The sequence below is a fragment of the Nerophis lumbriciformis genome, linkage group LG12 (genome assembly GCF_033978685.3).
Source record: "Nerophis lumbriciformis linkage group LG12, RoL_Nlum_v2.1, whole genome shotgun sequence".
In the NCBI taxonomy this organism is placed as follows: domain Eukaryota; kingdom Metazoa; phylum Chordata; class Actinopteri; order Syngnathiformes; family Syngnathidae; genus Nerophis; species Nerophis lumbriciformis.
In genome coordinates this window covers 35,088,574-35,102,726 of record NC_084559.2, presented here as the reverse complement: position 1 = coordinate 35,102,726, position 14,153 = coordinate 35,088,574, and the positions used below count along the sequence as shown (strand labels likewise).

Below are 14,153 nucleotides of genomic sequence, written 5' to 3'. Positions count from 1 at the left end.
GGCGGCACTTGGCATCGTGGGGCTGCGACTGGCGGCACTTGGCGTCGTGGGGCTGCGACTGGCGGCACTTGGCGTCGTGGGACTGCGACTGGCGACACTTGGCGTCGTGGAGCTGGTACCGGAGCTTGGCGTGGTGGGTCTTGGCGTGGTGGGTCTTGGCGTGGTGAAGCTACTGGCAGCACTGGAGCTTGGCGTGGAGGGTCTTGGCGTGGTGGGTCTTGGCGTGGTGAAGCTACTGGTAGCACTGGCGCTTGGTGTGGAGCTGCTACTGGCAGCGCTGGAGCTTGACGTGGAACTGCTACAGGAGATTGGTGTGGTGCAGCTAGGCGTGGTGCGGGTACTGGAGCCTGCCGTGGAACTTGGCGTGGCGGGTCTTGGCGTGGTGCTGCTACTGGCAGCAGCTTTGGTGCAGGTGGAGGTGGCCTCGCTGGGGGTTGCGGCTTGGCATGCCGAAAGACCGGTGGTGGTGGCCGTGCTGGAGGCTGTGGCTTGGCATGGTGATGCTGAGCCACCCCACATGAGCAATTCCCAGCCCTAGCCCCCCCCTCAAGGGGCGGATATCAGACGCACTCCCTGCGGTCTGGAACTCTCTCCAGGGGTGGGCGGAGGGAGGACAGGAGGGGGGCAGAAACTTCCCCTTCAAATTGTCCAAAATGTCTTTTTTGTACCTGGGATTGAGTGGGTGAAAAAAAAAAATTTGTGACTTGGGCGTGGCTTGAGTCCTGGGGGGCGGGGCATGAAATTTGGGACGTGGCTTGGACTGGTTAGACCTGATTTCTAAAAACATCTTTTGATAATGTTTTATCAAAGACATGGCATTGGAGTCTTTTGCTGGAGGCGGGTGATCAAAAGAAAAAGAGTTGAAAAAAAAATCCTGGTCTGTGATGTCATCAGGGCGAAGCCAGGCTGGCTGCTGCTTGCTGCCGCCCGGAGGGGGAGTGGCTTGTGGGAGCGGCGTGTCCTGCCGGCTCGCGGAAGTCTTTCCTCGTCCTTGGCGACGTTTCCGGGACGGGAGCGACGCGCCGATAGGCACCAGCTTGCCTCCATTCCCCCACATCATCCCCTGCGCTCCCTGGGGGAATAGCGAAGCATCTCGGCTTCCATGGGGCGCAGGACCTCCCACGTTCCTTCGTCCAATCTTGCGGGAGGACTTTTTTGCTGACGACATCTGTCACGACTAGGACTGTGGCTTGGTTTGTTCTCCCGAGGTGCAAGTGAATTGGACCAGATGTGGCGTGAAGGTGAATACATGATTTATTTAAACACTATAACTACAAAAAAAGTACAAACGAAAAGCGCGCACAGTGGCGGAGAAAACGACTTGGCTATGAAAACAAATACTTGCACAAAGGCAGAAACTATGAACAACAAAAAACACTAACTGTGGCTTAATAAACAAAAACTTACTTGGCATGGAACCGGCATGAAAAAAGAGCAGCAAGGGTCATAAGGGTGTGGAGAGTGTGCAGAAGCATAAATGCACACCAGAAAGACTAACTGAAAACAATGAACTTAAATACTACAGACATGATTAACGAAAACAGGTGCGTGACTCAAAACGTGAAACAGGTGCGTGACGTGACAGGTGAAAACTAATGGTTGCTATGGTGACAAAACAAAAGTGCACAAAAAGTCCAAAAACAAAACCGAACATGACCAAAACAAAAACATGATCACACAGACATGACAAGTGGATACTATTAAAGTTTAAAAGGTATGCAATTTCAAGCACTACATACATTTTTTCTGTCAAAATGAAAAAAAATCTATTACATTTAGTGAAAACATATTAAGTACTTTTTTATCACATATCATATCCAGGTGTTTGCGGGCCAGATTAAATGATGTAGCGGGCTAGATCTGGCCCCCGGGCCTTGAGTTTGACACCTGTAATCTAAAGAAACATGCATTTTAAAATTTAAGCATTTTTCTAACTCCCAGGAATGTTTGCAGTTTTAATGTTGATTCAGGACAACGTTAGACCCTTGTAGACTAGGCTTGCTATTCATAGGAGCTGTTTTGAGCATTACTGTGTCCTTGCACATCAGGGGTGTCCCTTTTTGTTTTCCCACCATGATGCTGATCATAACGGGCCTTATTGCCATTGAAACAGAGTTAAACCAATCCACGTGGATATGCCAGCAACAAACAGTCTGCATGTCAGCTTTTTGCAATTGCTGACAAAATGTAACGATTACAGTGGAACCTCTCGCTGTACGCACGCCTCAATCATTCGTTCATTTTGCATGTCGCTTAAAGCCATCGGGGGCTGCTATGCTGATGGCATCACTTCTTCGGCACGCGGAAACAGACATTTTGAAGAGGCGGGGCCCCCCGACGTCTCATCCCGCCAGGAGTTTTAACGGTGCGCGGCACATCTGGCGTGTTTATTTCCAAAATTGACCTACCTTACCGCCGGTCAGAGCTATGTCAGCCTGTTTTAGAGATCACTTTGGGTGATGAGAAACACTTTAAATGTGTCCAAACTCTCACAGTCTTGCTGTATAGCTTTAGGTCGCCAGACAACCGCTTACCTGTGGCTTGCGGCCCCCTTTAGTTCAAGGAATTTAGGTGCTTTGTTCCGCAGCAAGTCTTTAAAGACCTACTGAAATGCGATTTTCTTATTCAAACGGGGATAGCAGGTCCATTCTATGTCATACTTGATCATTTCGCGATATTGCCATATTTTTGCTGAAAGGATTTAGTAGAGAACATCGACGATAAAGTTCGCAACTTTTGGTCGCTGATAAAAAAGCCTTGCCTGTACCGGAAGTAGCAGACGATATGCGCGTGACGTCACAGGTTGTGGAGCTTCTCACATCTGCACATTGTTTACAATCATGGCCACTAGCAGCAAGAGCGATTCGGACCGAGAAAGCAACGATTTCCCCATTAATTTGAGCGAGGATGAACGATTCGTGGATGAGGAAAGTGAGAGTGAAGGACTAGAGGGCAGTGGGAGCCATTCAGATAGGGAAGATGCTGTGAGAGGCGGGTGGGACCTGATATTCAGCTGGGAATGACTAAAACAGTAAATAAACATATATACTCTATTAGCCACAACACAACCAGGCTTATATTTAATATACCACAAATTAATCCCGCATAACAAACACCTCCCCCCTCCCGTCCATATAACCCGCCAATACAACTCAAACACCTGCACAACACACTCAATCCCACAGTCCAAAGTACCGTTCACCTCCCCAAAGTTCATACAGCACATATATTTCCCCAAAGTCCCCAAAGTTACGTACGTGACATGCACATAGCGGCACGCACGGGCAAGCGATCAAATGTTTTGAAGCCGCAGCTGCATGCGTACTCATGGTACCGTGTCTGCGTATCCAACTCAAAGTCCTCCTGGTAAGAGTCTCTGTTGTCCCAGTTCTCCACAGGCCAATGGTAAAGCTTGACTGTCATCTTCCAGGAATGTAAACAATGAAACACCGGCTGTGTTTGTGTTGCTGCAGCCGCTTGCAATACACCGCTTCCCACCTACAGCTTTCTTCTTTGCTGTCTCCATTGTTCATTGAACAAATTGCAAAAGATTCACCAACACAGATGTCCAGAATACTGTGGAATTTTGCGATGAAAACAGACGACTTAATAGCTGGCCACCATGCTGTCCCAAAATGTCCTCTACAATCCGTGACGTCACGCGCAGACGTTATCATACCGACACGTTTTCAGCAGGATATTTTGCGCGAAATTTAAAATTGCACTTTAGTAAGCTAACCCGGCCGTATTGGCATGTGTTGCAATGTTAAGATTTCATCATCCCTGCGGGTGGGGTGGGTGGTTCCCGTGGCCCTGTGCCTGGGTGGTCCTGCGGCGGCCGGTTTGGGTGGGGTGGCCGGGGGCTGGCCTCGCCGCGCTCTCCGGGGGTGGGGGGTGGGCTCGTGGGGGCCTGGTTGCCGGTGGGGCGGGGGCGGTCTTCCCGTCCGGTTGCGGGGAGTCTCTGGGTCCCTCGGGCGGGGCGTCTCGCCTTTCTGCCCGTGTGGGGTGTGGTCTCTCGCTGGCTTGGGGTCTGGCTGTCCCCTGCTTTTCTCGTGCCCTGTCCTCTGCCGGGTGCGTCTGTCTGCGGCCTGCTGCTGGCCCTTGTGGGCGGTACGGTGGGTCGGGCTCTGGGGTTCCTGTCGCTGGCCGGCTTGGCTGCGTGGGGGCGGTGGTCCCTGGTTCCCTGGGCACCACGCCTCCTGTTTGTGGGTTGGGCTCTCGGGGGTGATGGGGCCGTGCTCTGGCTCCCACGCACTCTGGGAGTCGAATGTATTGTACATGCAAATTCACATATGCTCACATACGTACATAGGTACCTACGCTCCCACATACATACACAAATACAGTACATATTTACCTACCTAATGTTTGTACATCCACACGCACATTCAATATACAAACATACACATACACATACTGTACATATACATTCACTGTACAAACACATATACACATTCTGTACATATACAAGTACATATGCATACTTACACTCATGCACATAATCACGTTGCATCAAACATATATTAACGTTGTTGCCCTAGGGTAAACTGGGTGTAACACATGGCACACTGACAAAGCTTAACCTATTGTGACTATAACAATCTACAAGGTTAATGTAGGTTGCTTCTCTTTCTCCCCCTCCATTTTTCTGCATTCTTTCGTATCTCAAGTTATCATTACGTATATGTATTGTTGCATTTAAACAACTGTATTGTTGATAATAAAGGTAAATTATTGGTATTGTTCATTATCAATAGCGCTATTTCTATTGGTATTTGTATTGATCCATTTGTAGTGTAATAATGCTCATGGTTATTTCTGTATTATTTTTTATTTTTCGCTAACTGCTTATTTGCTATTACTTTTACCATCATATTTGTACATGTCATATTTGCTGATGTTGCTCTATTGTTGTTGTTGTTGTTGTTTGCTGTTGTTGTTTTTGTCTCTCTGTCTAATCCCCCTCTTGTCCCCACAATTTCCCCCTCTGTCTTCTTTTTTTTTCTCTTTCTATCCCCTCCTGCTCCGGCCCGGCTGCACTAAATGATAATATAAATACATTTAATAAAGTCAAATACAAATAAGGCAACAAGAGAAGTATCCTACACTTCTCTTTTGTAAAGTAAATCTGAACAGCCGACATGGGCATCTACATCAACTATATGATTTGCCTGAGAAGCTGGACAGGACATTAAAAAAAATAAAAAAAATAAAAAAATTGATATATAAACTATCAGACTGCGTCGTCGGTAGTAGTGGGTTTCAGTAGGCCTTTAATTGTAATGATGTCAAATAAGATGCCACAGTGAATTTTTATTACAGGGAAGGAGAAGGCACTACCGCGACACAAGCCGATAAAGGATTGCCTCCCACAGCAGTTGGTGCTAACGCTAGCGTTGACAACATGAAGCCACTGCTCTTTTATCACTCTCAGAGTGTTCAACAATGCCACAAATATTCGCAGACACAAGGTAAAATTATTATTATTTTACTTCTTTTTTTTTATTGTAGCAACATAGTGGTTAACGTAATAGACCGTGCGACTGTGTGTGAGTGTTGACATTTAAGCTTGCTCCCTTGTTTCTACGTTGTTATGTTGGTTATATATACAGTATATATATATATATACAGGTAAAAGCCAGTAAATTAGAATATTTTGAAAAACTTGATTTATTTCAGTAATTGCATTCAAAAGGTGTAACTTGTACATTATATTTATTCATTGCACACAGACTGATGCATTCAAATGTTTATTTCATTTAATTTTGATGATTTGAAGTGGCAACAAATGAAAATCCAAAATTCCGTGTGTCACAAAATTAGAATATTACTTAAGGCTAATACAAAAAAGGGATTTTTAGAAATGTTGGCCAACTGAAAAGTATGAAAATGAAAAATATGAGCATGTACAATACTCAATACTTGGTTGGAGCTCCTTTTGCCTCAATTACTGCGTTAATGCGGCGTGGCATGGAGTCGATGAGTTTCTGGCACTGCTCAGGTGTTATGAGAGCCCAGGTTGCTCTGATAGTGGCCTTCAACTCTTCTGCGTTTTTGGGTCTGGCATTCTGCATCTTCCTTTTCACAATACCCCACAGATTTTCTATGGGGCTAAGGTCAGGGGAGTTGGCGGGCCAATTTAGAACAGAAATACCATGGTCCGTAAACCAGGCACGGGTAGATTTTGCGCTGTGTGCAGGCGCCAAGTCCTGTTGGAACTTGAAATCTCCATCTCCATAGAGCAGGTCAGCAGCAGGAAGCATGAAGTGCTCTAAAACTTGCTGGTAGACGGCTGCGTTGACCCTGGATCTCAGGAAACAGAGTGGACCGACACCAGCAGATGACATGGCACCCCAAACCATCACCCAACCATGCAAATTTTGCATTTCCTTTGGAAATCGAGGTCCCAGAGTCTGGAGGAAGACAGGAGAGGCACAGGATCCACGTTGCCTGAAGTCTAGTGTAAAGTTTCCACCATCAGTGATGGTTTGGGGTGCCATGTCATCTGCTGGTGTCGGTCCACTCTGTTTCCTGAGATCCAGGGTCAACGCAACCGTCTACCAGCAAGTTTTAGAGCACTTCATGCTTCCTGCTGCTGACCTGCTCTATGGAGATGGAGATTTCAAGTTCCAACAGGACTTGGCGCCTGCACACAGCGCAAAATCTACCCGTGCCTGGTTTACGGACCATGGTATTTCTGTTCTAAATTGGCCCGCCAACTCCCCTGACCTTAGCCCCATAGAAAATCTGTGGGGTATTGTGAAAAGGAAGATGCAGAATGCCAGACCCAAAAACGCAGAAGAGTTGAAGGCCACTATCAGAGCAACCTGGGCTCTCATAACACCTGAGCAGTGCCAGAAACTCATCGACTCCATGCCACGCCGCATTAACGCAGTAATTGAGGCAAAAGGAGCTCCAACCAAGTATTGAGTATTGTACATGCTCATATTTTTCATTTTCATACTTTTCAGTTGGCCAACATTTCTAAAAATCCCTTTTTTGTATTAGCCTTAAGTAATATTCTAATTTTGTGATACACGGAATTTTGGATTTTCATTTGTTGCCACTTCAAATCATCAAAATTAAATGAAATAAACATTTGAATGCATCAGTCTGTGTGCAATGAATAAATATAATGTACAAGTTACACCTTTTGAATGCAATTACTGAAATAAATCAAGTTTTTCAAAATATTCTAATTTACTGGCTTTTACCTGTATATATATACACCGTATATTACCAAATAAACGCCCTTGGGCAAATAACCGCCCATGTCCTAATAGCCGCCCGGGGTCTGACCCCATTTTGTGAATTAACCGCCTCTTCCTAATAACGCCTATGTCCAAATAGTCGCCCATGGGCCGTTATTTGCATAATTTAGATTAAAATGCTACTGGGGTTGCGTTTGCTGCAGTATTATTTTTTTGATGGTTTTATAGAGTACTTGGTACCATCATTTTATTTTTTCCTGTATGCTGCTTTATTTGAAACTTGGAGTACTGTAGCCTTTATTTTATTTAAGTGACAGTATTATTGTTCTGTTTTGATGGTGGGTTTTATACTTGAGTACTTGGTACCATAATTGTATTTTTCCCGGTAGGCTGCTTTATTTAAAAACTTTATTTATTTTTAGTATTGGTATTCTATTTGACAATTGTTGCACGACTACTGCCATGTTGAGGCCTTGTTGATCTATTGTCGGGCAGCACGGTGGAAGAGGGGTTAGTGCGTCTGCCTCACAATACGAAGGTCCTGAGTAGTCATGGGTTCAATCCCAGGCTCGGGATCTTTCTGTGTGGAGTTTGCATGTACTCCCCATGACTGCGTGGGTTCCCTCCGGGTACTCCGGCTTCCTCCCACCTCCAAAGACATGCACCTGGGGATAGGTTGATTGGCAACTCTAAATTGGCCCTAGTGCGTGAATGTGAGTGTGAATGTTGTCTGTCTATCTGTGTTGGCCCTGTGATGAGGTGGCGATTTGTCCAGGGTGTACCCCGCCTTCCGCCCGATTGTAGCTGAGATAGGCTCCAGCACCCCCCGTGACCCCGAAGGGAATGAGCGGTAGCAAATGGATGGATGGATGGATGATCTATTGTCTTTTGATAGCCTACCTCATGTTGATCTCTTGTTTTTTTGTTTGTATGTTTACAATAGCTTTTACATTTAAAGTTTTTGTACGAAAAAAAAATACTGGACAGTAACCATTGTAACCAAATAATGGCCTGGTGCAGGCTGGTGCAAAAATAAATAAAAGCCTTGTGCAAATAACCGCCTGCTTCTTTTAAACGCCTGTCTCCAAAATCGATTTTGTGAAATAAACGCCCAGGCTACTATTTGGTAATATACGGTGTATATATATATATATGTATATATATATGTATATATATATATATATATATATATATATATATATATATATATATATATATATATATATATATATATATATATATATATATATATATATATATATATATATATATATATGTATGTATATGTATGTATATGTATATGTATATATTACTGAATACATACATTGTAGTGTATTCAAGGTGTGCAGTTTTTTACTAAAATAGGGACTTTTGTCGAGGTTAGAACCAATTATTCATGTTTCTTATGGAGAACTCTGTTTCACTACACAAACTTTTCAGTTTACAAACCATGTTCAAGAACCAAATTAAGTACGTAAATCGAGTTTCCACTTATTTTATTAGTCGATTTGTCAGCAATTATTGCTTGTATAAGCTGCTATACGCGTTTGGATCCACGATTTGATTTTTCAAATGTGATCCCTATAAACAAAGATTTATCCTAAAATGTGAGAAATGCAATTTTTTTTTTCATGAATAATTGCACATTCCATAGTAAGAAGAAAATATTTTGTGCGCCCCCCTTATCTGCCGTGACTCTCTAATTTGTCTTTAAAATTGTTTTAAGTACACCTCTGCATAATATTGTATACTTATTAACATTAAAGAATACAACAAAATAAGAAATATACATCAACTTACAACAAATAGTTACTTTTTTGACCTACAAAATAAAAATGAATAAAATAATTTGTACTGACTTTTTTTTTTTTTTTTACCAAAATAAGGAAGTCTCGACTAATGGCTACAATTAGCATGTTTTGTAGTGCACAGCTTTTCAAAGCGAGGCCTGAAGAATGATACTGATAAAACATATTAATGAGAAGAACTGAGTTAATGTATTGCATTTGACATTTGTATGAGTGTTACTAGAATTAACATGTCAACATTTTCTCTCTAATATTTTTTGGGGGTCATTATATTCATTCATATTTTTAATCCAATAATGAAGAACAAGGTGCAAGGGTTGTAAGTGGTCGGTCCCGGGGCCACACTTTGGACACCCAAGCAGTAAATAAAGGAACTACAATCTACCTTCATTGTTCATTAAACCAGTGTTTTTCAACCTTTTCTTAGCCAAGGCACATTTTTTCATTGAAAAAATCTCGAGACACACCACAAGCAGAAAACATAAAAAAAATTAAACTCAGCAGCCGATATTGACAATAAAAAATTGTTCTCGCAATTGTTGGATATGACTTCAAACCATAACCAAGCATGCATCACTATAGCTCTTGTCTCAAAGTAGGTGTACTGTCACGACCTGTCACATCACGCCGTGACTTATTTGGTTTTCTGTGTGTAGTGTTTTAGTTCTTGTGTTGCGCTCCTATTTTGTTGTTGATTGATGTACGGATGTACTATATGGACGCCGTCTACTGCCCAAACACGCTGTAAGTCTTTGCTGTCGTCCAGCATTCTGCTTTTGTTTACTTTGCAGCCAGTTCAGTTTTAGCTTCAATGCCTTTTCTTAGCGGCACTTGCCTTTTGCTTATTTTTTTGTTTGAGCATTAGATATCTTTTTACCTGCTGTCGTCTGCATATTGTGATCACGACAAACCATGTTCCTGACATCTACAAAGCAATTAGCTACCTGCTGCCACCTACTGATATGGAAGAGTATTACACGGTAACTCTGCCGATCCCTAGACAGCACAGGCACTCAACAAGGGCACATTTGCGGATTATAATTACTGGTTTGCAAAAAATATTTTTAACCCAATTAGGTGAAATTGCATAATCTGCCACGGTACACTAGTGTGCCGCGGCACAGTGGTTGAAAATCACTGCATTAAACAACTTTAGGATGGTGAGTCGGTCTATTTTACTGAACAGAATAGAGACATACTCTAACATCTAGCGGGATGTCTTTCCAGAAGAGTATAGAAGCTATAGATGTAAAGCCCAGGTGTATCCAGATGTGTATTGACTATAGCACATTTGCATTTTTGTCTTTTAGCCCGATTCTGTCCAGTGCCTTGGCGTCCATTAACAGTCGCTGGGATCTCCCCGTGTTCACGCTTCCCTTCAACATCTTAGTGTGCCTCCACATGGTGGCCACGGGTCACTACAATCACCACTTCCCCCAAGTCCTCATCCAACCCCGCTCGGAGCTGCCCAACATCACCTGGGCGGACATTGACGTGGCGAAGGTTGGTGTTCACTTTGAAATGGTGTACGGTCCTGTGGTTGTGTGGTAGGGCGAGCTGCTCTTGTGAACCTTTCCGGGACGTGTCCTCAGCTCTTTATGTCCGTGCCTGTGGGAATAGGCCAGGTCTACGGCTGCGACAACCCCTGGACAGGAGGCCTCTTCATCATCTCGCTCTTCATCTCTTCCCCTATAACATGCGCTCACGCTGTGCTCGGTTCTACCATTGGCATGGTTTCAGGTGGGTTTGGTCTTCTTAATGTTTCCTGATTGTACAACATTTTCCAGTTACAAACCACAATTATGTTCATTTCTACGAACCTTGTCTCAGTGTACGAACGTTTCATCCACCCATTGTATGTCTGGCAGCGCAGCCATTGTGGGCGGGCTGATCGCTCTCCGGTTTAATTCAGTCAGCACAGCAGTTAAGTTAAAGTTAATCACCCCCTTGGAAGTGAGGGGAGCAGTGGACAGCAGCGGTGGCCGCGCCCGCAAATCATTTTTGGTGATTTAACCCCCAATTCCAACCCGTGATGCTGAGTGCTGTTGTTCGCCTGATGTCAGGTTGAGCTTTTTTTGGCTCTCGTAAATCGGCATGAAATAAATCCTCATACCGTATTTTTCGGACCATAGGGCGCACCCACTATACATAGTATCACTTGACTATAAAATTGTTATAAGTACACGTTTGTATAACAATCAATCTTTATTAACATTAAAGAAAAAAGAAACAAATATACATACTTGCCAACCCTCCCGGATTTTCCGGGAGACTCCCGAAATTCAGCGCCTCTACCGAAAACCTCCCGGGACAAATTTTCTCCCGAAAATCTCCCGAAATTTAGGCGGACTCAGGTCCATGCGGACCATGAGTCCACTTTCCCACAATATAAACAGCGTACCTGCCCAATCACGTTATAACTGTTGAATGATGGAGGGCGAGTTCTTGGTTTCTTATGTGGGTTTATTGTTAGGCAGTTTCATTAACGTCCTCCCAGCGCGGCAACAACACACAACAGCAGTCACGTTTTCGTCTACCGTAAAGCAGTTCGTCTGCCGTAAACAGCAATGTTGTGACACTCTTAAACAGGACAATACTGCCATCTAGTGCATTTGTTGAAAGCACTTTTGTGCGTGCCACACAGCAATGCATCATCAGAGAGGGTGTTCAGCATGGTTAGAAAAATAGTGACAGAGAATAGAACAAGGATGGACAATTCAACCCTTAACTCAACAATGAGTAGATGAGTGTTATGTGTGTGTATATTATTTTATATATATATATATATAATAAAAGAAATATATATTTATAGCTAGAATTCACTGAAAGTCAAGTATTTCTTGTATATATATATATATATATATATATATATATATATATATATATATATATGTGTATATATATATATATATATATATATATATATATATATATATATATATATATATATATGTATATATGTGTGTGTATATATATATATATATATATATATGAAATACTTGACTTAGTATTTCTTTTATATATATATATATATATATATATATATATACATATATATATATATATATATATATATATATATTCACCAAGTCAAGTATTTCATATATATATGTATATATATATATATATATATATATATATATATATATATATATATATATATATATATATATATATATACATATACATATATATATATATATATATATATATGTATGTGTGGGAAAAAAAATCACAAGACTATTTCATCTCTACAGGCCTGTTTCATGAGGGGGGGTTCCCTCAATCATCAGGAGATTTTAATGGGAGCATTCACATACCATGGATTATATAGGGCACAGAGTGGGTGGGTACAGGCTGGTGTAGGGGCGTGGTGATTGGCTCATGTGTTACCTAGGAGGTGTTTCCGTCTGTGGCGGCATGCTGTTACAATTTCGCTGCGCTTGTTGAGGGATGACAGGTCTGGACGGTAAATAATAAACAGTTTTTCTTTCAAGCATAGGTTGCATCTTTTATTACCACTATTGTAAGGTGTGCTGGATGCAAGAATTTGCCATGTTATTGAATATTCAACATTATTGTCTTTGAGGTCCCAAATGTGTTTGCTGAGTTCTGTGGTATTCCGCAGGTTTTGGTTCCTGAAAGAAGCCTTGTGATTGTTCCATTTGGTTTTGAACTCTCCTTCAGTTAATCCTACATATGTGTCGGATGTGTTAATGTCCTTGCGTGTTACCTTAGATTGGTAGACAACTGATGTTTGTAAGCACCCCCCGTTGAGAGGGCAATCAGGTTTCTTTCGACAGTTGCAACCTTTGTTGGTTTTGGAGTCGCTCTGTCCGGGGGCCGACGGCTCATTTGCAATTGTTTTGTTGTGGTTTGAGATGATTTGTCGTATATTGTTCATACAGCTGTAGCTCAATTTAATGTTATTCTTGTTGAATACTTTTCTTAGGGTGTTGTCTTTGTATATATATATATATATATATATATATATATATATATATATATATATATATATATATATATATATATGTATATATATATATATGAATTCTAGCTGTAAATATACTCCTCCCTTCTTAACCACGCCCCCAACCAAAGTGCTGTACAGACATAAGAAAAGGGGCACATAGTGTCACATTTACATTGTAACACGGAATGATGAATAAAATACAGTAGTAAAATATACCTTCTAAGAAGTGCAGAATATATCATCTAAAATACTAAAATGTAATAAATAAATAAAAAAGGATAAAACAAGAAATAAAAACAACCAAGGTATCCTGCATAACTGGATTTGAATGCCAGGGGGGAAAAATATGTTTTTAGCCTAGATTTAAATTGGCTCAGAGACTGGGAGGACCAAATAGATCAGGGGTGTCAAACGTACGGCCCGCGGGTCGGATCAGGCCTGCAAACAGGTTTTATCTGGCCCACGGGATGCGTTTGCTAAGTATAAAAATGAGCCGAAATTTTTGAATGAAAGAAACTGCTGTTCTAAATGTGTCCACTAGAGGTCACAAAAGCAATTCTTTGTATCTTTGTAGATGATGCTACATATGTAAAAAAAAAAAAATTAACCACATGATGTTAGTGCACCAGTTGATGAAAATGATTAAACTACATAAATAACATCCTCTAATTTGATTTTGATATAATTGTTTTTATCTTGATGGATTTCAAATTAACACCAATGAGCTGACTGATGAACATTATCACATCATTTATTCAGAAAGTATAAATAACGACAAATAAAGATCGAATACTAAATATCGCAACATGTGAGTGTAAAAAAAAACATGATTTGTACATTTTCAGAAATGTGCTTGTTCTATTTTTAAACAAAGAAAACAATCTGAAGTTGTCTTTATTTTTAAGTTATCATGCCGTGATTTTACTTGGGAGTAGATTTTTCTCCATGCGGCCCCCGATCTAAAATGAGTTTGACACCCCTGTAATAAATGTAATAGATAGTGGAAGGTTGCTCCACAGTCTGGGCCCTGCCACTGAAAAGGCTCTATCTCCTCTTGCCTACTTTTTGGGACAGCGAGCAGGAGCTGGTCTGAACACCTCAGGGTCCTGCTGGGACAACAATTAATACTTCATACAACCATTTGTGACTAAGTTGTCCCGA

The 14,153-nt window shown here is 41.8% G+C and overlaps 1 protein-coding gene across 6 annotated transcripts in view; it reads left to right on the top strand.

Annotated features, from left to right (window-relative positions):
- slc14a2 (solute carrier family 14 member 2) overlaps positions 1–14,153 on the top strand; it is a 31,828-nt gene that overhangs the window by 16,021 nt on the left and 1,654 nt on the right. For all 6 annotated transcript variants that reach the window (XM_072914350.1, XM_072914349.1, XM_061986491.2 and 3 more), the window contains 2 exons: positions 10,330–10,522; positions 10,612–10,759. In XM_072914350.1, the coding sequence (XP_072770451.1) occupies positions 10,330–10,522; positions 10,612–10,759 (341 nt within the window). The remainder of the gene's footprint in view (positions 1–10,329; positions 10,523–10,611; positions 10,760–14,153) is intronic.